At 38.9% G+C, this 26,200-nt stretch overlaps 2 protein-coding genes across 4 annotated transcripts in view; one reads left to right on the top strand and one right to left on the bottom strand.

The window, feature by feature from the left end:
* Window positions 1-21,551, bottom strand: part of camkmt (calmodulin-lysine N-methyltransferase) — a 483,770-nt gene extending 462,219 nt beyond the window's left edge. For both annotated transcript variants that reach the window (XR_009827287.1, XM_062059074.1), the window contains exons 1-3: window positions 21,266-21,551; window positions 19,235-19,404; window positions 13,954-14,018 (exon numbers count right to left, since the gene is read on the bottom strand). Coding sequence is in view for 1 of the 2 variants with exons in the window: in XM_062059074.1 (XP_061915058.1) it covers window positions 13,954-14,018; window positions 19,235-19,404; window positions 21,266-21,424 (394 nt within the window). In the remaining variant the exon portion in view is untranslated. The remainder of the gene's footprint in view (window positions 1-13,953; window positions 14,019-19,234; window positions 19,405-21,265) is intronic.
* Window positions 21,552-21,729: 178 nt separating this feature from the next.
* Window positions 21,730-26,200, top strand: part of prepl (prolyl endopeptidase like) — a 44,413-nt gene continuing 39,942 nt past the window's right edge. For both annotated transcript variants that reach the window (XM_062059062.1, XM_062059063.1), the window contains exons 1-3: window positions 21,730-21,995; window positions 22,070-22,189; window positions 22,849-22,918. In XM_062059062.1, coding sequence (XP_061915046.1) covers window positions 21,891-21,995; window positions 22,070-22,189; window positions 22,849-22,918 — 295 coding nt within the window. In that variant the 5' untranslated portion in view covers window positions 21,730-21,890. The remainder of the gene's footprint in view (window positions 21,996-22,069; window positions 22,190-22,848; window positions 22,919-26,200) is intronic.

Here is a 26,200-nt window from a genome sequence, read left to right as displayed (position 1 = left end):
CCTTCAGGAAAATTAAAATAAATTAAAAGACACAAGAAGGAAGTATGTGACCGTCTAGCATTGCGGAGACGGACATATATATAATACATGAAATATAGCAAGCCAAAGTGGGGATTGTTGAACAACTTTGGTAACCTGACTTAAATGTGCATGGCTGCAGAAGAACTACTTTAAATCACTACTAGCCCATAGCCTTCAGGATATATTACCCTCTTCATTACATTTGATTGCGACTCCTTGTCTTCTCTCCATGCATGGAAGTGAAACCATTGACTCCAGCTTATTGTCACCTAAGACATCACATATTGTCCGCATCCATGCTCAGCGGTGCCACAAGCACAATAGCAAGGAGGGAGGGAGAGGGGGGGTCATGTCGACAGGGGGTAGCAATTTAAAGCCGAGTCTGCGTTTTAGGGTTTGCGGGCTAATCCTGCCAGGCTTTTTAGCCTGCTATTGACCAGGACAAGGACCCCTAAGGATTGAGGCTTGTCCACACCTCAGGGGTGAGGGATTAGCAAGATAGCGGGGAAGTTGGCGAAGGTAGAGCAGATGTATCAGCGGATGTGTGACACTTTTTTCGGGGTGGAAACTACAGGGGGGTTGGCTATTTAACCGTGCAGTTGCATGTCATTCTATTTAAAAGGGTTGCACATCAGTTGTGTGTATTTAAGAGGGGTTTCTCTCCTATTTCCATCTCATACACACCCCAGGGTTTCTGACAGGGTCACCTCTGGGCCTTTTAGAACCTCCTCTCAACCAGTCCTAATTGATCTCACGCATTAGTAGTCCCAAACATGGGATGGAGAACAAGGGAGAGGGGGGGCATGGTTGGCTCATTGTCTGAGGAACAAGATGGAGGACCCTCCTTAACATGGTGCATTACCTTTATCCTAATCTTAGGGTGCTAGCGCTCTTTGGTCTGTTGGCCAATCAAACTCTAGTACATGCGCTCTGTTTGGTCAGTAATCGAACCCAGGTGCGGCCAAGATCAAACGGCCCGAGGTGGTCTTGTTTCTGTTCGATCCAACTTGACCAGCAAAAAAAAACCCTATAAATGTGTCCATCAGTGACATAATGTGACATAATTACTAGAGGTGTCACTTTTTCACGTCCTATATAATACTGATAATGGAGCCTTAAATATTTGATATGATACGTTATCAACAGGAATCATTTTACAAAAACAATTAACAGCACTAACCTATTTATTACTAACCATCTGGAATCAACTTATGCTGTCTTTAAGTTGAAGTAGAGTAGTCATTGGGATTTTGGCATCACCGTGTGGCCACAATAATTCATCAAATTAAGATCAAAATAAGTTGAATGATGCAGGTTTGTTACTGGATAATTTCTCATACGCTTCTGTCTCGGAGACTTTGTATGTGTAAGTAATATGCAACTATTATTATTCGATGCTTGTTTATATTGACAAATGTGTTTTCGACTGCAATATTGTTCAATTAGAACACTTATTATGCAAGTCTAGCTTGTGTGCTTAGCTGTTGTGTAGCTTTTAGCTCCTAATATCCTATGTTTATCTTTTTGTAAATGCCTAAAATAGAAGAAAAGACCAACCTTGTGTGCTTATTGGAGGACAATTTAGATGTTAACATGTCTGTCCAGCTTTGCCACAATTAGGACTACTTGAATCGGAGCGCTTATATTGGAGATTTTAGATGGAAGCCAATATAATCTGATGAACACATGAAACTGTAGACCAGGGGTGTCCAAACTACTGCCTACTGGCAAAGTGAGTTTGGCCCGCAAAACGTGACTGCTGCAAATCTCCCGCCAACTTGTGGTCAGCGTGAGTAAAACAGATCAATGACCATGAATAGTGCTTTCAAATATATACAGGACCGCATTCACTTATATGGCCAAATCTAAACAACCTTCCCTAGTCATGGCGCAAAAAAAGCAACTAACACAAAAAGTCAACACACATGGTGAGACATAACACACAGCATTGGACACTAATACACCCCCATACCATCACAGATGCTGGTTTTTGAACTTTGCGCCTATAACAATCTAGATGGTTCTTTTCCTCTTTGTTGACGTCCACAGTTTCCAAAAACAATTTGAAATGTGGACTCGTCAGACCACAGAACACTTTTCCACTTTGCATCAGTCCATTGCATCGGGCCAAGTGAAGCGAAGCCGGAGGCGTTTCTGGGTGTTGTTGATAAATGGCTTTGGCTTTGCATAGTGGAGTTTTAACTTGCACTTACTTGCACTTATCTTCGTCACTTCCTGTCAATGAGAAAGGACGCAAAGAAAAAAAAGCTCTGCTTCTGCTACCGGAGTTTTGTTAAGTCTGAAGATTTTGACCACTGATTTGACCACTGATTTGCGATCACAGCCACAGGAGAGTCACCTGGCATCTTCGATCTGATTTTGGTCAGTTGAGAGGCACTGATACGCTGAAATAAGGCGAGTGGAAGAGCCGTTAGCCTCAAGCCAAAGGCGCCTCCCGCAGTTCAAAGCGGTTGCCTAGCAACCAAAAACTACGGCGAGTTTACAGCTGTTTTAAAGTGATCCCGACGTCGCAGAGTGATATAAGTTGACAGACTGACACCTCAAATTGATCTCTGAACGGCGCAAGGTACGAAATTGTTGAAAAAACAAGTTAAAAGTGCCGCAAGTCGCTAAAGAAGTAACTGCCCTTAAGACATAAGAGGCACAGACGTCAGTGACTGCCGCGATGCCAAAAGTTAAAGGATTGACTGGAAAGACTGATTTGAAGCTGGGCACAGGACATGATGGGATTCAAGAAGGGATACTACAAAAAATACTCCAGGAATTTAAAGAAGAAATGATAGAAAAATGGGAAGAATTGATGGATGGATGGAAAGAGGATATGAAAGAAATGAAAGAAGAAATTAAAGAAATTTAAAAAAAGAGAACAACTCCAGAAATAAAGAAGCCACTGAAATGAGCAAACAAATGAAGATCCTTCAAGAAGACAACAACATGCTGAGGAACATCATAGATGAAATGGATCAGGATAAACGAATGAATGATATCATTGTGACAGGGCACCGAATTAAACCAAGATCCTATGCGAAAGCTGTGAATAATGAAGGTGAACCAGATGAAATGGATATGGTCTCAGCAGAACAGCAAGTGGTCAACTTTCTGCAATCAAAAGAAATTGAAATTGACATTAATACCATCGAAACATGCATCCCACTGAACGGAAGAAACAACAACGCCACTCCAGTCGTGCTCGTGAAACTCGTAAACAGAAACTCTAAAATGGCATTGCTGAGACAGGGAAAGAAGCTGAAGGGAACAAATGTGTACATGAATGAGCATCTCACAAAACGTAATGCTGGAATCGCCAAGAAAGCACGCGACTTGAGAAGGCAGGGAAAATCCAGGGAACTTGGAGCGCCAACTGTAAAATCTACATCAAGCTGAATGGAAGTCCAGAAGCAAGAGTAATTGTTGTCCATGACATCAAGGACCTGGACAATTTTTAAAGTTTATACAGCTACCACAGCAACGATGATAATGGACTCTGACAGAAAACAAGCACCTAAATTCAGCATCGGCACTACTATGTTCCAAGGGACGACTAAACAAGAGGACCTACAATCAGGATTGCATCCACCTACACTTATAGAGATTATTGAAACAACATCAAAGATTGTTGAACAAGAAAATATGGAACTAAAACATTTCTGCAACAAAGATCACAAAAACCAGGATTTGGAAAATGATATAGATCCAGATACAAATGTTTTCTCCCACATCAGTAATAGTTGTTTTTATTATACAGATGATCAATATAATAGCAACATTGAATGTGATAACAAATTGTCAATTATTCATTTTAATAGTAGAAGCTTGTATGCAAATTACAACAACATTAAGAACTTTTTGGAACACATCAACAAACCCTTCAAAGTGATTGCTGTCACAGAAACATGGATTGATGATAAAAAATGAATAGATTTTGATCTGGAGGGATATGAGCTAAACTACATCAACAGAACCAACAAAAATGGAGGAGGAGTAGCTGTGTACGTGATGAAGAACCTGAACTACAAAGTGGTAAAAAACATGTCATTTGCTAAAGATAATATCTTAGAATGTATAACCATTGAAATATGTCAGGAAAAAAGCAAAAACATATTCATCAGTTGTATATATAGATCACCTAAGTCAAGTATAGAAACATTTGAAGAATGGATCAAGGCAACTTACATGGACAATGGTCAAATAATAATGTTCTTATGTGGTGACTTTAATATTGACTTATTGAACCCCAACAAGCAAAAGTATATTGATGACTTCATTGATACAATGTACAGCATCAGTCTATATCCTAAAATCACAAAGCCAAGCAGAATCACAGGACACTGTGCCATGCTTATTGATAATATGTTTACCAATGATTTTGATAATAACACTACAAGTGGTCTACTTATAACCGACGTTAGTGATCATCTGCCAGTTTTTACAATATATGATGGAAACTACAAGAAGAACATGGAAGACAAAAGGACATTTCGAAGACTGTGCACAGAGAAGAGGATGACTGCCTTCAAAATTGAGCTACAAAAGCAAGATTGGGACAATGTGTATAATGAAAAAGAGGTTGATGAAGCATATGAACATTTCTTAAACAAGTTCATAATACTTTATGACAAACATTGTCCATGGATACAACTCAGTAACAAGCAGAGAAAGAATAATCAACCATGGATGACAAAAGGATTAAAAAATGCTTGTAAGAAGAAGAATACACTATATAGAAAATGTATAGCACAAAGAACTATAGAGGCAGAAATTAAGTACAAAAAGTATAAAAACAAGTTAACAGACATACTACGATCATGTAGAAAAGAATATTACAGTGAATTATTGGACAGGAACAAAAATAATACATGAGCAACATGGGGCATCCTCAATAGCATTATTAAAAATGGAACTAAGAGGGACTACCCTCAATACTTCTTAGACGAAAATAAAAAAAATGACAACATAAAGGAAGTAGTTGAAAGCTTCAATAATTATTTTGTAAATATCGGACCAAAATTGGAAGAAAGGATTCCAGACCCAGTTCCAATTGAGGACTATAATGATACCATAGAGCGAAATCCCAACTCCATGTTCCTCAGTAATGTGACACAGGAGGAAATAGTTACAATTGCAAAAAAATGTAAATCTAAGACTTCAACTGATTGTAACGGAATTGATACGGAAACGATAAAAAAGGTTATTGAAGAGATCTCAGGACCATTAATGTATATTAGTAACATATCATTTCAAACAGGTACATTTCCAAACAAAATGAAAATAGCTAAAGTTGCACCAGTTTATAAGACTGGAGACAAACATCAATTTACAAATTATAGACCTGTTTCTCTACTTCCACAATTTTCTAAAATCATTGAAAAACTGTTCAATAACAGATTAGAAAGTTTCATAAATAAAAATAGAATACTCGAAGAGAACCAATATGGATACAGAGCTAATGTTTCAACTTCAATGGCTTTAATTGAAATTACAGAAGAAATTACCAAAGCAATAGATAGTAAAAAATGCGCGGCAGCGGTTTTTATGGATCTAACTAAAGCATTTGACACAATTAATCACAATATTTTAATCAAAAAACTAGAATGATATGGCATCAGAGGGTTAGTCTTAACCCTTGGGTGGCGTTCGGGTCTGTGGGACCCGTTTTCGATGTTTATTAAAAGAAAAATGATACAATTAATTAATTTTTCAAACAGACTCACTGGCTTTGGCTCATTTTCTGTGAAGAACATATATCAGAATACATATTTAATGAACACACACCATACACCCCCCCTACACATTTCTATTACATATAAGATGTCCGGTGTCCACTGGACCCGGGGCTAATAGAAGTGTGGAAATTGATGTTCTGTGTACCACACACACACACACACACACACACACACACACACACACACACACACACACACACACACACACACACACACACACACACACACAGCAGGCCTAGACAGGAGGAGGACAGAGTGTAGGTACACAGAACATCAGAGGGTCAAATGTGTGACAAAATGAGCGCAGAAAGTGTTGACAAACAATGTTGCAACCTTGTGTGGGAACCGCAGGTGCAGAAACCCAAAAGAAGAATCCCTGTGGGATGCAGAAACTGGCAGAGAAATTTCCATGCAACGTTCATATTGTTGTTACTCAGCCAGTGTTTGTGGGTCTTAGACTTAGACTTACTTTTTATTGTCGTTCAAATTTGAACTTTACAGTACAGATAAGAACGAAATTTTGTTGCATTAGCTCATGGTAGTGCAGGATAAAAAAGCAATAAGGTGCAGGTATAAATAAATAGATTACTGTAAAGATAAATATATTGCACTTTTGCATATGCATCTACGTTTATGGATGTATGTTATATTGTCTTTATATTCCAGCGAGTTCATCCATTTTTGGGGAGAATTGAGGGGATTATTATGATGCGTTCAAGAGTCTTACGGCCTGAGGGAAGAAGATGTTACAGAACCTGGAGGTTCTGCTACGGAGGTTGCGGACATCTTTCTAGAGTCCAGCAGTGAAAACAGTCCTTGGTGGGGTTGGGAGGAGTTTCTGCAGATTTTCTGAGCCCTGGTCAGGCAGCGGCTTTTTGCGATCTCCTGGATAGGAGGAAGAGGAGTCCTGATGATCTTTTCCGCCGTCCTCACCACTCTCTGGAGAGACTTCCAGTCTGAGGCACTGCAGGCTCCAGTCCAGACAGAGATGCAGTTGGTCAGTAGGCTCTCTATAGTGCCTCTGTAGAATGTGGTGAAAATGGGGGGAGGGAGCTGTGCTCTTTTCATCCGACGCAAAAAGTGCATGCGCTGCTGAGCTCTTTTTACAAGAGCTCCGGTGTGTAGGGACCAGGTTATATTGTCAGTTATCTGCACCCCCAGGAACTTGGTGCTGCTTACCATCTCCACCGCTGTGCCGTTGATGAAGAGTGGAGCGTGGCTAGACTGGTGCTTCCTGAAGTCGACAATGATCTCCTTGGTCTTGTCGATGTTCAGGACCAGGTTGTTGGTTCTGCACCAGTCAACCAGATGTTTCACCTCTTCCCTGTAGTCCATGTTGTTGTCACGGATGAGGCCCACTACTGTCATGTACTTCACAATGTAGTTAGTAGTGGACCTGGCGCAGCAGTCATGGGTCATCAACGTGAACAGCAGCGGACTCAGGACGCAGCCCTGGGGGGAGCTCAGAGAGATGGCACTGGAGGTGTTGTTGCCCACTCTCACAGATTGGGGTCTGTCTGTGAGGAAGTCAAGCAGCCAGTTGCATAGGGGGGTACTGAATCCAAGAGGGGCCAGTTTGCTCACCAAGTGCTGCGGGATGATGGTGTTGAATGCCGAGTTGAAGTCCAGAAACAACATCCGCACGTGTGTGTCCTTTCCTTCCAGATGTGCTAAGCTCAGGTGGAGTGCAGAGGAGATGGCGTCCTCTGTGGAGCGGTTAGGGCGATAAGCAAACTGGTATGGGTCGAATGTGGGGGGAAGTCTGGAGACAATGTATTCCTTTACCAGCCTTTCAAAGCACTTCTTTACAGATGTTTTTTGGGATAAGTCAGTATTTTAACATAAAAATGTTTGATTGTGAGGCATTAAAAGCCACAAAATGCCACGGGTCCATCAGACCCACAAACACTGGCTGAGTAACAACAATATGAACACCACACAAGGGTTGAACTGGATAAGAAGTTATCTAACGAACAGGAAACAATACGTGAAGCTAGGCGAACACACGTCTACAACGCTAAATATATCCTGTGGTGTACCTCAGGGATCAATACTAGGACCTAAATTATTCAATCTCTATTAAATGACATTTGTAAAGTTAAAAAAGATTTAATGTTAGTATTATTTGCGGATGATACAACAGTGTTTTGTTCAGGAGAGAACACACAGGAGATAATACAAATAATAACAGAAGAAATTAACACATTAAAAAGATGGTTTGACAAAAACAGACTATCGTTGAATCTCAGTAAAACTAAGATAATGCTATTTGGTAACAGTAGAAGAGAAAGTCAAACACAAATACAAATAGACGGAATAGAAATGGAAAGAGTAAATGAAACCAAATTTCTAGGTATAATGATTGATGATAAATTGAACTGGAAATCTCACGTAAAAAATATACAACATAAAGTTGCAAGAAACACGTCAATAATGAATAAAGCAAAACATGTTCTAGACCAAAAATCCCTTCATATTCTCTACTGCTCACTAGTGTTACATATCTGAGTTACTGTGTAGAAATATGGGGAAATAATTACAAAAGTACACTTCATTCATTAACGGTGTTACAAAAAAGATCAGTTATAATAATACGTAATGTTGGATATAGAGAACATACAAACCCTTTATTTATTGAATCAAAAATACTGAAATTCCACGACATAGGGAATTTGCAAACAGCTAAAATTATGCACAAAGCAAACTATAACCTGCTACCCAAGAATATACAACAATTCTTCTCAAAAAAAGAGGAGAAATATAATCTTAGAGAAAAACGCAATTTAAAACATTTGTTTGCATGTACAACACTTAAGACCTTCAGTATATCAGTATGTGGAATTAAATTATGGAATGGATTAAGCAAAGCAATCAAACAATGTACTAATATGATACACTTCAAGAAACTCTTCAAACTTAAAGTGTTTACAAAGTACAAAGAAGAAGAACCATGACAAACATTCTCAATTTATTTCATCCATCCATTCATTCATTCTTAAAGTAATCTTACTTATCTCATCATATGAAATATGACTTACTTCACCAATTATTATTATTAAATTCTTACTATTATTTATTTATTTATTTTTATTGTGATTACTTATGGAGTTTATTGTGAAAAAATTGTGAAAAGGAAGTGAACAAAAAGTTTTGCAACTGTTATGTAAAGAAAAGGGGTAGGATTAAATAAGCTCTGCTTCTTCCTACTCCTTTTCGAACATGTTGAAAAGAGAAACTGTAAATTGTGATGTATCATGTTGTATGCTTGCATGTTCGAAATAAACTCAAACTCAAACTCAAACTCAGATGTGGCGACGAACTGTAGTTACCGAGAGTGGTTTTCTGAAATGTTCCTGAGCCCATGTGGTGATATCCTATACACACTAATGTCGCTTTTTGATGCAGTACCACCTGAGGGATCCAAGGTCCGTAATATCATCGCTTGCGTGCAGCGATTTCACCAGATTTTCTGAACCTTTTGAAGATATTACGGACCGTAGATGTGAAATTCCTAAATACGTTGAGAAATGTTGTTCTTAAACTGTTCCACAATTTGCTCACGCATTTGTTCACAAAGTGGTGACCCTCGCCCCATCCTTGTTTGTGAATGACATCATCATGGAAGCTGCTTTTATACCCAATCATGGCACCCACCTGCTCCCAATTAGCCTGTTCACCTGTCGGATGTTCCAAATTAGTGTTTGATGAGCATTTCTCAACTTTCTCAGTCTTTTTTTCCACTTGTGCCAGCTTTTTTAAAACATGTTGCAGGCATCAAATCCCAAAAAATAATGTTTTCCAGTTCAAACGTTAAGTATCTTGTCTTTGCAGTCAATACAATTGAATATAGGTTGAAAAGGATTTGCTAATCATTGTATTCTGTTTTTATTTACGATTTACACAACGTGCCAACATCACTGGTTTTGGGTTTTGTATAATAGTATTTTTTCAAAACCTAATCGTGGCCATGTTTAGTACAATTGGCCTTAAAACTTGGGGATTTTGAGAATCAAAACTATTTTTTTGAAAAAGCAGAAGGCTTTAAGCAGCCTGTTAGACATGTTGGTCACGTTGCTCATAACATCATCAACCAGTAAGTGTTGCCTGGTCTACACACACATCTTACACCTTGGCACGTGAGGACAGGCTGGATGTGTCCTCGCTATAACAATGTCCTCGCAACGGTAGAAAGACCGACGGATCACCTCTGGCATGCCCACCCACCGTCACCCCCACCTCCATCCCTCTATCCCTCCCCTGCTCAATAGATGCTCTCATCTCCGGCTGTGCTAATCCACCGACCGAGTCAGGAACTCACTTACCCATCTGGCCAAGCATGACTTCCAGCTGAGAGGATGGAGGATTGAGGGAAAACATGGAGAGGGGGAAAGGTAAAAAAAAAAAAAGAAGAAGAGGGGATGATACAGTAAGACTGGAAGTGAGACAGAAGAGTGATGACGCTTGTCTGTCTTTGATGTAACTGTCTTAAAGTGGAGTTTATCAATGCAGTCTAACGTTGGTGGTGGTGTGCAGTGAAATCGCCTCTGATCATGGCCTTCGCCTTTGACCCCGACTCCTGCGGTGCCATCTGGCTGGTTAACGCCAACCTATAATCTTTGACATGACCCATCACAAGGCTTTCAAGCATGGGTGGGCACAGAAGGAGGTTCTCCATGAGGGGAAAGACGTTATTGTCTCTTGTTTTCAAGTTAGCATTTAAGCTAGCTAGTGTCACTGGTCCGTGAGTTTATCAAAGCGTTATCAATTACAGTTTTATGACAATTTTAATTGAAAGCGGTAATAATAACCGTGGGGAGTTTTACCGCGTTATCATTATATTGTTAATCTACACATCCATATGATGCAGTGTGCTTTTTTTTTTACTTTACAAGATAGCTGCATTTGAAGTAGCATGAGTGGTCAGTAGCCAGTAGCTTTACCCCTGCAAGCACTATAAAATGTCTGAAACTCATGTGTGTTGCACTTAATCAGCGTTATTAACGCTGACTAAACAGTTTTCTCCTAATTAAATACAACATTGGTGCTATTGCTGCTGTGTTTTTACAAATGAGCATGTGATTGATGAAAGGTGATTTTTCCTTTGCACGTTCTCGTGTACTCCAAATCATTAGGTTTAAAAATTACCTTATTACTTAATGCACAGTCCTTATTGCGGTTTAAGTAAACAAACACCCCGACTATAACTACAGCATTTACAATAGATCAGTGCTTTCCAACCACTGTGCCGCGGCACACTAGTGTGCCGTGGGAGATTATCTAATTTAACCTATTTGGGTTAAAAATATTTATGCAAACCAGTAGAGATGCGCGGATAGGCAATTATTTCATCCGCAACCGCATCACAAAAGTCGTCATCCACCCGCCATCCACCCGAACCAACATTTTATCAAAACCACACCCGCCCGCCACCCGCCCGTTGTTATATATCTAATATAGACGATGCAAGGCATTAGTGAGGTTAGAAAGCTTTTGCCTGTTAAAGAAAGGAGACTGATCCAATGCAGCAGAGACATTCAATGCGTGCCACGCATTAATATCTTTTGGCCACGCATTAGTGGCTAAGAGATATTAATGAGTGATAATATTATTTATCATTATTATAATATTATTGTCATTTCCATTAAGAAAGTGTTGACTATTGTTGCCAATGCCCTCAGATCAGGAGTGCGTTCCTCAAACTTTGTGTGCGAAGTTGCAGCAAGCAGAACGATGCTTTTAAGAAGTTAAAAAATGTTTTAGAAAGACTAGGCCTATATTTTCGTTAGGTAAAAAAAAATGTTCTGAATTTATTTCAATGAATATCAACTTGTTAACGTTAGAATGCTCAAATAGGGACGAGGGCGGGGTGCACAGTGAAACAGTGAACAATTTTGCGACAAAGATGAACCTTTATTGATTGATCTGCAGCCATGACAAAATATCAGACAATCTCCATTGTCAGCGACAGGCAAGAAAATAAAGATAAACACATAGCCTATGTTGTAGGCATAGGCATAGGCTCATACGTTTTTAAGTTGAAATAAAAAAATAAATAAAAAATGTGCCTCATAAGCCTTAGGCTGTCAATCACGCGCACAAACTTAAATTATACAATAACATATGTATGTCATCCCTATTTAAACAAAAACAAATTAAATAAATAATAATAATACATTACCTGCAACTTATTGGCCAAGGCAAATAGCTGAAGGGGGGAAATCAAACCCATCAGACTGTGTTGTGTTGTGCTGCAGTGCCTGATGAATAATTGACTGTTTCAAAGAGTGCTGCTCGTTTTTCGTATGTGGGTAGCAACATTTAACTATGTATATATATTTCCGAATTGGTTCAATCGCCACCCGCCCGAATCTATTTAAAATCTATTTTTTTCGTCATGTCACCCGCCCGACCCGCGGTTTATCCGCGGACTCCGCGGTTGTGTCCGCAAACCGCGCATCTCTACAAACCAGTAAATATAGTCTGCAAATTTTGTGTTGTTGTTGAGTGGTTGGTGCTGTCTAGAGCGCGGCAGAATAACCGTGTAATACTCTTTCATATCAGTACGTGGCAGCAGGTAGCTAATTTCTTTGTAGATGTTGGAAACAGCGGGAGGCAGCGTGCAGGTAAAAAGGTGTCTAATGCTTAAACCAAAAATAAACAAAAGGTGAAGAAAGGCATTGAAGCTTAGGGAAGGCTATGCGGAACGAAACTAAAACTGAACTGGCTACAAAGTAAACAAAAACAGAATGCTGGACGACAGCAAAGACTTACTGTGGAGCAAAAACGGCGTCCACAATGTACATCCGAACATGACATGACAATCAACAATGTCCCCACAAAGAAGGATAAAAACAACTGAAATAGTCTTGATTGCTAAAACAAAGTAGATGCGGGAAATATCGCTCAAAAGAAGACATGAAACTGCTATTGGAAAATACCAAAAAAGAGAAAAATCCACCAAAATAGGAGCGCAAGACAAGAACTAAAAGACTACACACAGGAAAACAGAAAAAAACTCAAAATAAGTCACGGCGTGTGTGACAGGTCATGACAGTACACCTACTTTGAGACAAGAGCTATATTGATGCATGCTTGGTTATGGTTTAAAGTCATATCCAACAATTGCGACAACAACTTTTTACTGTCAACTGAGTTTTGTTTTTTAATGATTTCTGCTGGTGGTGTGCCTCCGGATTTTTTCAACGCAAAAAATGTGCCTTGGCTAAAAAAAGGTTGAAAAACACTGCAATAGATACATGAATATTCACAAGTGGTTCTTTTTATATTCTTGTTAAAAAACGGGGAACAGAGAGAGATAAAGGACAATATGTCGGCGTATATTTCAACAGAGTCTTAACCATTATACTGCTACTTTCAAAAGACACATTGTTAATATCAAAGCATTGTCATACCACACCTTTTCCACCGCTTGAACACCTTAGGGGAGATGGACGGCTGCAGCACCCCCCACCCTCTCCCCTCTGTTGCAAGTTTTGTGGATTCTGTGTAACATGTGTATGTGTGCTTATGGCTAGTTTTGTTGGCCCCAGTCTGGACCCCATCCCCAAGAGCCCAGGCTGAAACTGACCCCCTGTCCCAGTGTTCACCTTTTTCCTACCTTTTAAGGAGCGCCGTAATTGGCTGCACTGTCAGCTTTCCAGCTCTGTCTCCCTGTTCATTGTTTGTCTAATCTTGAACCTGAATTTCCCCACGGGGATCAATAAAATATCTATCTATCTATCTATCTATCTATCTATCTATCTATGTCGTTATCCAGAGATATTGTTAGGGGACATAATTTTAACAATACAAATATATTTCTTATACATATTCCGAAGGCATAAAATCGGGGTGAAAATCTAAGCTTTTGTCGTTCAAGAGACGCTGCATCCTTCTACCCGCTTTGTCCCCGAAAGCACAGATGGCCGCACACCGGAGCAATAAGAAGACCATGTAGTCCACTTCCCTCTGGAGGACATTTGAAGGTAGAACTATGATACACCACGCAACAAAACCCATTGAGCCAGAGGGAATCAATGCATGCGCCATCAAAGCGTCAATCATTCGCTAACAGCACGCAGCGTAAGGCTCCCTCCAACTTGTCAGTATGTATGTATGTGTGTGTGTGTGTGTGTGTGTGTGTGTGTGTGTGTGTGTGTGTGTGTGTGTAGAGTCAAAGTGGACTTACAGACATTCCCGGTGTTGTCAAAGCTGGTGAGCACTTCATTAACTCGTAGAGGGCCCATGTTGTCCCTGAGAGACACAAATAATTACAATTAATCATTTGTCGTTATTCATACTGTTTAACCTACCATTCGTAATTGTGGTAAACTTGGACCGCCACAAATAGATTTTACGCCACCTTTTTCCTTTTGCTCATAAACACATTATAAAAGGGACTGTCTGTGAATTAAAGGGTGCTCCAAAAAATGTATTCACATCTGAATCGCGATTCTTATACCGTATTTTCAGGACTATAAGCTGCTACTTTCCCCCCCATGCTTTGAACCCCGCGGCTTATAAAATGGTGCGGCTAATTTATGGATTTTTATTCGCTAATGGCCATAATGTTTTGTATTCAAGAAACAGTTTTCATATAACATCGACAGACACACTGTGAAAGTGTTATTGTTTGTGCTATGGCGCCATCTACTGGACGAGTTTGCTCTTTGCAGGTTCTGAGGGTTGAAAATGTACTTCCTGTTTCGTGCCCTGAACCGGAAGTTAAACTGTCCATAGCGTTTTTGCTCAGAGGGTTCTTCATTCATCCCGCCAAGCAATGTTTGTAAGTTTTACAATGTAACTAAAACAATTTATACTTACTAAACCGAAATAGTGCGTTATTGTTTGTGCTATGGTGCTATCTTTTGGACAGATTTGCTCACAGTTGGTGCAGCTGGGTGAATGTCTAGAGTGTTTCCTGCTGTTTATCGCTTTGAACCGGAAGTACAAGTACCATTCCATCCCTAGTGTTTCTACTCATATGGATTCTCCAGGCCACGTTTGTAAGGTTTATAATATAACAATCCTTACTTACTAAACCGTCCCATGTGTGATGTCTGTAGGAGTGTTTTCATGCATATTTGTACATGCTATCGTAATGTAGTCAAGCCAGCGTCGTTAACATTAGCGTATATGCTAACAAGTTTACAAGTGTCTGAGTTAGTATTATTAACCTACAATGGCATTCTCTTTGTATTGTTTCAGTTTCGTAAATTGTCCTCAGCGTGTCTGCTCGAAATGATCATCACTCCAAGCAACGTTTCTGCAGTCATCCCACGCCACTTTGGGCTTTTAATAGTGCGGCTTCACTCTATTGCAATTTTTCTATCACGGTTTCGCGTTTGACTATGGCACAAGTGTCAAACTGAAGGCCCGGGTCCAGATCTGGCCTGCCCGGCGTTTAAGGTGGCCAGCCACATCATTTTATGTGGTCAGCCAAATTATTTTATTGTAGCCCGCCATGACATTTTGAGGCCAATAAAAGGCTGAAAAAAAGTACATTCTGGCTAAATGTATTTGTCTTTTCGATTTTGACATGCAAATGTACTGCATGCATCTGCATGTTGCACACTTTAATAATAGCTGACCATGCAACAAGATATTGGGATTATCAAAAATGAATACTTGTCAACTTGACTTATGATTTTAAAGCAAGTTATCCATTAATCTGTAATAAAAAAATATAGTAATCGAAAACAGTTTCCTTCCTATGTGGGCTCTGTACCGAGGATGTCGTTGTGGCTTGTGCAGCCCTTTGAGACACTTGTGATTTAGGGCTATATAAATAAACATTGATTGATTGATTGATTTGCAAATTGTGTAAGAAAGCTATTATATGTTTATATATAATTGACTGTTACAAGCGGCCATAATTGCAATGTGGCCCTCTATAAAAACGAGTTGGACCCCCCTGGGGTCTAACTTTTTTCATAAAAAAATACAATCATGTGTGCTTACGGACTATATCCTTGCTGACTATATTGATATATATTGATATATAGTGTAGGAACCAGAAATATTAATTAACCATTTTGTGCGAATGAGTGTGAATGAGTGTAAATGGGGGAGGGAGGTTTTTTGGGTTGGTGCACTAATTGTAAGTGTATCTTGTGTTTCTTATGTTGATTTAATAAAAAAATAAAATAAAATAAAATATTTTTTTATTTCTTGTGCGGCCCGGTACCAATCGATCCACGGACCGGTGGTTGGGGACCACTGGTCTACCTCATCTTCATATATAATTACAGTTGTGGTCAAAAGTTTACATACACTTGTAAATAACATAATGTCATGGCTGTCTTGAGTTTCCAATAATTTCCAGAACTGTTATTTTTTTTGTGATAGAGTGATTGGAGCACATACATGTTAGTCACAAAAAACATTCATGAAGTTTGGTTCTTTTATGAATTTATTATGGCTCTACCGAAAATGTGACCAAATCTTCTTGGTCAAAAGTACACATACAGCAATGTTAATATTTGGTTATATGTCCCTTGGCAAGTTTCACTGCAATAAGGCGCTTTTGGTAGCCATCCACAAGCTTCTGGCAAGCTTCTGGTTGACTTTTTGACCACTCCTCTTGACAAAATTGGTGCAGTTCAGCTAAATTTGTTGGTTTTCTGACATGGACATGTTTCTTCAGCATTGTCCACACGTTTACATCAAGACTTTGGAAGGCCATTCTAAAACCTTAATTCTAGCATGATTTAGCCATTCCTTTACCACTTTTGACATGTGTTTGGAGTCATTGTCCTGTTGGAACACCCAACTGCGCCCAAGACCCAACCTCCGGGCTGATGATTTTAGGTTGTCCTGAAGAATTTGGAGGTAATCCTCCTTTTTCATTGTCCCATTTACTCTCTGTAAAGCACCAGTTCCACTGGCAGCAAAACAGCTCCAGAGCATAATACTACCACCACCATGCTTGACGGTAGGAATGGTGTTCCTGGGACTAAAAGGCCCCACCTTTTCTCCTCCAAACATATTGCTGGGTATTGTGGCCAAACAGCTCAATTAATGTTTCATCTGACATCACATGGACAAAGATAAGACCTTCTGGAGGAAAGTTCTGTGGTCAAATGAAACAAAAAATTGGACTTGGTGATGCATGGCTTAGATGCAGCTGCTCGGCTATGGAAACCCATTCTATGAAGCTCTCTGCGTACTGTACTGTATCCAGCAATATGTTTGGAGGAGAAAAGGTGAGGCCTTTAATCCCAGGAACACCATCCCTGCCGTCAAGCATGGTGGTGGTAGTGTTATGCTCTGGGCCTGTTTCGCTGCCAATGGAACTGGTGCTTTACAGAGAGTAAATGGGACAATGAAAAAGGAGGATTACCTCCAAATTCTAAAGAACTAAAGAAGTCCAAAACTAACAGAACATAACTAAACTAAACATGATCCGGACCACGGATCATGACAAAATCAGGCTAAAATTAAGGTTTTAAAATGGCCTTCCCAAAGTCCTGACTTAAACGTGTGGACAATGCTGAAGAAACAAGTCCATGTCAGAAAACCATCAACTTTAGTTAAACTGCACCAATTTTGTCAAGAGGAGTGGTCAAAAATACAACCAGAAGCTTGTCAGAAGCTTGTGGATGGCTACCAAAAGCGCCTTATTGCAGTGAAACTTGCCAAGGGACATGGAACCAAATATTAACATTGCTGTATGTATACTTTTGACCCAGCAGATTTGGTCACTATTTCAGTAGACCCATAATAAATTCATAAAAGAACCAAACTTCATGAATGATTTTTGTGACCAACAATACTAACTCAGACACTTGTAAACGTGTTAGCATATTCGCTAATGTTAACTGGCTTGACTACATTACGATAGCATGTACAACAATGCATGAAAACACAGACATCACACAAGGGACGGTTTAGTAAGAAAAAATTGTTTGTTATATCTTCCACATTTTCAAATTTACATTGTGGAGGAGAAAAAAAGTCCTCCTATCTGTCCAATACCACTTCCTGCTTCAATATTCGTTTTTATACACTTTACAAGAAATACATTGACGGCAAACTCCATAGCGTGCTAGCCTGTGTGTACTAGTGTTTTGAGACTCTTATTTTGTTAGCGCTGGCAGCATGGAGCAGCACTTTTATTGTGAAGACAGGAAATGTGCGGTCGGTCTTTAGGCTGTTGACGGAAGGTATGGCGGGAGAGTCTGCCGAACTAAAAAGTATATATATCCTTCCTGCCTCTCTTTTTTTCTTAATACTGGGTTTGCAGCAGCCACCGTCATCTCACATGATCCTCGGGTGTCGAGAATGTCAATTAAGTGACGTCATAGTGAAGATTGATGGTCGCACATTTTTTTTTTAATGTTCATTTTTTTAATGCCTGGCTAGCGATCGACTGACACACCCTCCGCGATCGACAGGTTGCTCACGATCGACGTAATGGCCACCCCTGGTCTACATCATGATCTTAAACTGAAGAAATAAAACTATACAGTGTCTATAATGCAATTTAATCTTAATATATAATAACAATGCAAGTAATTATTTAAAAGGATGTAACATTTTATTTCTCATTACTGTAGACTTGATTACCATTGTACTGTAATTGGAAGGTAAATAACTTTATCCCAAATAAATTAACGAAAAAAATTAAATGGACTCTCATTTATTTGAGCAAAAGTTAACTTAAATAAATATTGTGCATCTTAAAGTGCGTTTTTTTTCCCAGTTGGACGTTGCCTTTTTGTTTATTACCATCACAGCGATCATGGCATTCTTACTCGTTCGTCCGTGTTAATGGGCTCATATTGCCCATCCAATTTGAAGCTGAAATATTCCCACAACAGGACATTTGGCTTTGTAATCATATTTTTCACTCCTAATTTTTGTTACTTTGCCGAACTTCTTACTGGCCAGTTGCGAGGCTCTCTGTTCGTGCGGTCTAGCCGAGTCGCTCTCCGCCCACCGAGGCAAAGATTGTGAATGACTGGAAAGAGGGCTCACTGCGTTCAGTTAATTCGACTGTTTGATAAACACGCACAGGTCCGGAGAGTGATGCAGAGGGTGAGACCTCTTTATCCTCGTTTGAAGCGAGAGACAAACAAACACGAGGCTCAACATGCCTGTCACTCAAATGCCGGTTACAGCGGAGGGGAAAAAAACCTCAGCCGCTTGCTGTTACGTAATCGCACTAATTAAAACTTTGGCGTCAATTCGATGTCGATTAAACATGCAGTCCTAGTACAGTGTTTTCTAATTTTCTAATATTATCCCGACTATATTGAATAAAACAAGGGTAAAAGTGTATAGGGGTGTTATCTTGTCTGGAGGGCTCTAATACTGTTTAAAAAATGTATTTAGAAGGCTGTAAACAGCTCTTTTGATGCACTATTAAAATATTTGATTTATGAATACAAATTCCGACTTTGCAGAAATTCACTTGTTGCAAATGGCAAAACAGCCAAGGGACGATTGGTCCCTTTTTGGGTGCGTACCTGAGCAAGGCACTGTATTCTGGAAAGAAGACACTTCTGTACTCCACCCACTGCTCCTGCGAGGGGTCCTGTGAGGAGAGTCTTCTCCTGCTGAAAAGGCCGAAGGAGGCGAACCGGCGCACAGACACCTGTTTGACCTCTGGATTGTCCATCTGCTTTTGGCGTAAAACCTGCCATAGCAAGCAACAAATAAAAACAAGGGCGTTAATTTATTGACTTAGCTTGGGATACCATTAGAAACAAATGTAGTGTAGTTAGTAAATACCCATTTAGAGGCAGTGTAGCAAATTCATGAGTGTCTCGAACGCTCTAACAACAATATGTAAGTCTAGAATCTAAAGATGGTAAGAAGGTGTAAAAATAAGAATATACACTATATTGCCAAAAGTATTTGGCCACCCATCCAAATGATGAGAATCAGGTGTCCTAATCACTTGGCCCGGCCACAGGTGTATAAAATCAAGCACTTAGGTATGGAGACTGCTTCTACAAACATTTGTGAAAGAATGGGCCGCTCTCAGGAGCTCAGTGATTTCCAACGTGGAACTGTCATAGGATGCCACCTCTGCAACAAATCCGGTCGTGAATTTCCTTGCTACTAAATATTCCAAAGTCACCTGTCGGCTTTATTATAAGAACATGGAAGAGTTTGGGAACAACAGCAACTCAGCCACCAAGTGGTCGGCCACGTACGCTGAAGCGCACAGTGCAAAGAGGTCGCCGACTTTCTGCACAGTCAGTTGCTACAGAGCTCCAAACTTCATGTGACCTTCCAATTAGCCCACGTACAGAACGCGGAGAGCTTCATGAAATGGGTTTCCATGGCTGGGCAGCTGTACTAAGCCATACGTCACCAAGTCCAAAGCAAAGTGTCGGATGCAGTGGTGTAAAGCAGTGGTCCCCAACCTTTTTGTAGCTGCGGACCGGTCAACGCTTGAAAATTTGTCCCACGGACGGGGGGGGGGGGTTTGGTATTGTTATTTTTTTTGTCATAAATAAATACAATCATGTGTGCTTACGGACTGTATCCCTGCAGACTATATTGATCTATATAGATATATAATGTATATATTGTGTTTTATGTTGATTTAATACAAAATAAAAAAATAATTATTTATTTATTTTTTATTTTTTATTATTTCTTGTGCGGCCCGGTACTAATCGGTTCACGGACCGGTACCGGGCCGCGACCTGGTGGTTGGGGACCACTGGTGTAAAACACGTCGCCACTGGACTCTAGAGCAGTGGAGACGTGTTTTCTGGAGTGATGAATCACGCTTTTCCATCTGGCAATCTGATGGACGAGTCTGGGTTTGGAGGTTGCCAGGAGAACGCCACATTTCGGACTGCATTGTGCCGAGTGTGAAGTTTGGTGGAGGAGGAATTATGGTGTGGGGTTGTTTTTCAAGATTTGGGCTTAGCCCCTTAGTTCTAGTTAAAGGAACTTTGAATGATGCAGAATACCAAAACATTTTGGACAATTCCATGCTCCCAACTTTGTGGGAACAGTTTGGATCTTGCTTTGTGCACTGGTGCACAAAGCAAGGTCCACAAAGACATGGATGACAGAGTCTGGTGTGGATGAACTTGACTGGCCTGCACAGAGTCCTGACCTGAACCTGATAAAACACCTTCGGGATGAATTAGAACGGAGACTGAGGGCTAGGCCTTCTCGACCAACATCACTGTGTGACCTCACCAATGCGCTTTTGGAAGAATGGTGGAAAATTCCAATAAACACACTCCGCAACCTTGTGGTTCCCAGAAGAGTTGAAGCTGTAATAGCTGCAAAAGGTGGACTGACATCATAATGAACCCCATGGGTTAGGAATGGGATGGCACTTCAAGTTCATATGTCAGTCAAGACAGGTGGCCAAATACTTTTGGCAATATAGTGTAGCAAAATCATCAATTAAAGGATAATATTAAAAATGGAGGACACTATGTTACACTTATCCAGACACTCATGTGTGTTCATCTTTTGTCGCCTAATGACACTGGCAGCGTTATTGAATTAAAGGTGAGAATTACTTGTCTAAGTAGAGTCCATCTTGCTCGGGCGACATCTGTAGTGACGCCATCATGAGACGTTTGGGGATTAGCATCGGACGACATGTCCTCATGGATACTTCTCCTCCGGAGCGACACGGCGACGTTCTTCTCTCCGTTACCGGCGGAATCTCTCTCCATTCTAATATGGCGTCCGTTGAGTTGTCACAGTTAATAACGGTGCGGGTGGGAAATAAGAAATGTACAAAAAAACACTCAGAAAAGTACACCGACAGCACATTAGGCTAAAGTGGAGTTGCCTGTTGAAAAAGATTCACGCCACTTCCGTACACTGAGGCATTGTAGTAGATTTCGCAGCAATCGAACTCGATACTCAGTAGGAAAGCAGTGAACAAGCAGCTTTGGCATCGACTGCTTTAGTCTGATTAATTTTACTACGTCATGCGCAGCCGGCATTGTTTCGGAAGTACGCTGGCTGGTAACCATACTGTTGTCACCCGCTAAAACGTCAACACGTGCAATTTTTATTAAACGACCGGATAAAAATGCTTATTTGTACGCGTTTGCCGTTGTGTTCGGTGATTTGGCAAGTTCAAACCGACTTAAACTTCTTCCAAGTTGCCCAATAAATAGGAAAAGCCCAACAATGTCCGTTCTCGCCGTGTTGCGTTTAATGACATTTCGTTCACGTTTTAGGCGGATTTGCTGTTTTCGCCGCTTCCTTCCATCCGTCCAACGCCATCACTCCACGGTAGGTTTCTCAATTGTTGCACGTTTTGTGGTTCAGTGGATCACATTTTGACTGGGTGTGGGTTTCCATTTCAGTACACACCAGTGGCTCACCTCAGTCCTGGTATTGAAAGATACAAGGACTTGCAAGCTTCTTTTAAGAGACACCTGAAGGCATCATACAACAGGTTCTCAAACACACCTGACTACTCAGAGGTATGTCCCCCCCCAGACCACCTTCTAATACAGTGGTTCTCAACCTTTTTTCAGTGATGTACCCCCTGTGAACATTTTTTTAATTCAAGTACCCCTAATCAGAGCAAAGCATTTTTGGTTGAAAAAAAGAGATTAAAAAAAAAAGAGATAAAGAAGTAAAATACAGCACTATGTCATCAGTTTCTGATTTATTAAATTGTATAACAGTGCAAAATATTGCTCATTTGTTGTGGTCTTTCTTAAACTATTTGGAAAAAAATATATAAAAATAACTAAAAACTTGTTGAAAAATAAACAAGTGATTCAATTATAAATAAAGATTTCTACACATAGAAGTAATCATCAACTTAAAGTGCCCTCTTTGGGGAGTGTAATAGAGATCCATCTGGATTCATGAACTTAATTCTAAACATTTCTTTACAAAAAAAGAAATCTTTAACATCAATATTTATGGAACATGTCCACAAACAATCTAGCTGTCAACACTGAATATTGCATTGTTGCATTTCTTTTCACAGTTCTTTTTGACAGACATTTATAAAAAATCTCACATACCCCTTGGCATACCTTCAAGTACCCCCAGGGGTACACGTACCCCCATTTGAGAACCACTGTTCTAATAGTTATATTAAAATGTAATTCCTTATGATGTGACACAGGTGTATGGACGCCACCATGTTTACTTCATTGAAGGAAACTGCATCTACAGAATGGATAAGAAGACACAAGGTAAGCAATAGGGTTGTCACGATACCAGAATTTCAGTTGTCGATAATGATACCAATGTATATATCCATCCATCCATTTCCTACCGCTTGTCCCTTTTGGGGTCGCGGGGAGTGCTGGAGCATATTTCATGTTAATACAAAAATATGCATACGGAAATACAACATGGTTAGGGTGTCACTTTATTTCGAACATGCAGACAAATTACAATATGATACATAACATATTTCAAGTTCCTCATTACAGCATGCGAATGAATGAAATAATGAATTAATGAAATAAGTTTATTTCGGTCGTATAATCAACCATCAACCATTTTGTGTGACCAGATTAACAGTACAGATTAGACATATTTAACAGTCGTACACATTTACACACAAAAAGAAAAGAAAAAGAATGACCGAAAAAGGAATAGGCTGAAGCCAAAGCTTATATGAATGAAATAAGCTTATTTCAGTCATATAATCAACCATCAACCATTAACCATTTTGTGTGACCAGTTTAACAGTACAGATTATACATATTTAACAATCATACACATTTACACACAAAAATGCAATAAAATAAAAAGAATGACCGAAAAAGGAATAGGCTGAAGCCAAAGCTTATATTTGCCTATTCTATACCTCCACTGAAAATAAAATTGCCTGGAACATCAACGTTAAAAAAACAACAAAAAATCAATGGGATGAAAGTAATTGTTACTATATTTTATAATTTTCAATTATTTCACTTTTCAAGGTTTTCTTAAACCTTAACAAAGAACTACATGTCTTCAACTCATCACTGAGCTTGTTCCACCATTTAACTCCTAAAACTGAAATACATTTGTAGCTTATATTTTATATACACTATTATCTATATTTGCCTATCATATAGATTCACTGAAAATTAGATTGCCTGGAACATAAACGTTAAAAAAAAATCAATGGGATGAAAGTAATTGTTACTATATTTTATCATTTTCAATTATTTCACCTTTCAAGGTTTTCTTAAACCTTAACAAAGAACTACATGTCTTCAACTCATCACTGAGCTTGTTCCACCATTTAACTCCTAAAACTGAAATGCATTTGTATTTTATATTCGTTCTTACTTTACCTATTTCAAAAATCAATATCCCCCATAGATTTAAATATTATCTTCTTAATTTAAATAACCTAAGAATACAAGCTGGAAGGCTGTCGTTCTTTACTCGACACATAATTTCCATTGTTTTTAAAAACACAATATCTGAAAATTTTAACACATTAGAAATAATGGATTGGTAGGTTCATAGTAGCACGCTTTGTGTATTATTCTAATGACCCTTTTTTTTAAGTTTAATTTTTGGGTCTATGTTTGTTTTATAAACATTTCCCCAAACTTCAACACAATATGTTAAATATGTAAAAATGAAATAATAATATAACATATGCAGACATTTCTTAATCAGCATGTGTTTTACGTTATAAAAAATAGCTATGGATTTGGATATTTTTCCCTTTATATATTCATAATGCGGTTTCCAACATAATTTATGATCAATTATTATTCCCAAGAATTTAGTTTCATATATTCAATCAATCAATTTCCACTAGATTTAATTTTAATTTTGCTTCACAATTTGTCCTTGCACCACTAAACACCATACATTTAGTTTTCTTATCATTTAATGACAACTTATTAATATCAAACCATTTTTTTTAGCTGAATCAACTCAACCTCTGTTATCCTCAACACTTCCTTCAAGTCTTCTCCTGAACAATATACATTTGTATCATCTGCAAAAATAATATATTTCAATTTATTAGATACTGAACAAATATCATTTAAATAAAGTATAAATAACTTAGGTCCCAATACCGAGCCTTGTGGAACCCCACAAGTTACTCTTCTTGGCTGTGATTTAGTCTTAATCATTTCCACATATTGAGATCTATTACTTAAATAACTATCTAACCACTGTTGTGAAACACCTCTTATGCCATGTCTGAAAAGAAGTAGGAGAAAGCAGAGTTGATTTAATCCTACCCCTTTTCGCATCATAGCAATTTCTTACACATTTGTTTGTACTCAATCAGTATAAGTAAATAAATATATTGACAAATGAGTAAGTAGATAATTATTAAATAAAGAAATAAACAATTGATAAAGTTTTGATAGATAAAATAGTTAAGTGATTTATGATTCTCATTATGAGATGAACAAGATTATCTCATTTCTTAATAAGGTTGAACATGTTTATTAGGATTCTTACTTACTTGAACTTTGTAAACCCTTTGAGTTTCTATAAGTGGACCATATTAGTACATTGTTTATTAATCCACTCCATAATTTAATTTCACATTTAATTCCACATACAGATATGCTAAAGGTTTTAAGTGTTGTACGTGCATGCAAATGTTTTGAATTAGATTTTTCTCTCAAGTTATTCCCCTAAACTGCTAAAGTACCTGTGGCGGTGGGGGCGTGGTTATGGTAATTTGCATAATTTGCTATGATGATATGATTTTCTTTAAAAATGCTCAAAAAAAGTATACATACATTTAAAACAAATCTGTTATTATTAATTAACATATTATTTTTATCGTTTTGCCATGTTTTCAATTGTACCTGCTTCTTGTAAAAGGTACTTTGTTGAGATTTTTTCAAGTTTTTACAGACTCTTAATGATTTGAAAAAAATTATGAACAACTAGCAATAAATCTAGCATCTACCTCTGGTGTTATTAGATAATATACTCGTGTTTAGAGATTCTACTTCTGTCCCTCGATGTCCCTGACTAAAGAGACTAAGGTGAGCATGACATCACACTTGCTTTGCGCTGTTGCTCCAGTTGGACTTTCTCTTTTTAAAAGTCACCACTGTCCTCTTTAATATTTGCACATTTTGTAGATGGCTGTCCACGGGTGTATCTGCAATATACACTACCGTTCAAAAGTTTGGGGTCACCCGAACAATTTTGTGGAATAGCCTTCATTTCTAAGACCAAGAATAGACTGTCGAGTTTCAGATGAAAGTTCTCTTTTTCTGGCCATTTTGAGCGTTTAACTGACCCCACAAATGTGATGCTCCAGAAACTCAATCTGCTCAAAGGAAGGTCAGTTTTGTAGCTTCTGTAACGAGCTAAACTGTTTTCAGATGTGTGAACATGATTGCACAAGGGTTTTCTAATCATCAATTAGCATGGGCCTCTATACACCTATGTAGCACCAAAAACCAGACATTTGCAGCTAGAATAGTAATTTACCACATTAGCAATGTATAGAGTGTATTTCTTTAAAGTTAAGACTAGTTTAAAGT

Source organism: Entelurus aequoreus, linkage group LG09 (assembly GCF_033978785.1).
Source record: "Entelurus aequoreus isolate RoL-2023_Sb linkage group LG09, RoL_Eaeq_v1.1, whole genome shotgun sequence".
NCBI lineage: Eukaryota > Metazoa > Chordata > Actinopteri > Syngnathiformes > Syngnathidae > Entelurus > Entelurus aequoreus.
Note: the sequence above shows the minus strand (reverse complement) of the source record. Positions and strands in the feature narration are given on the sequence as shown.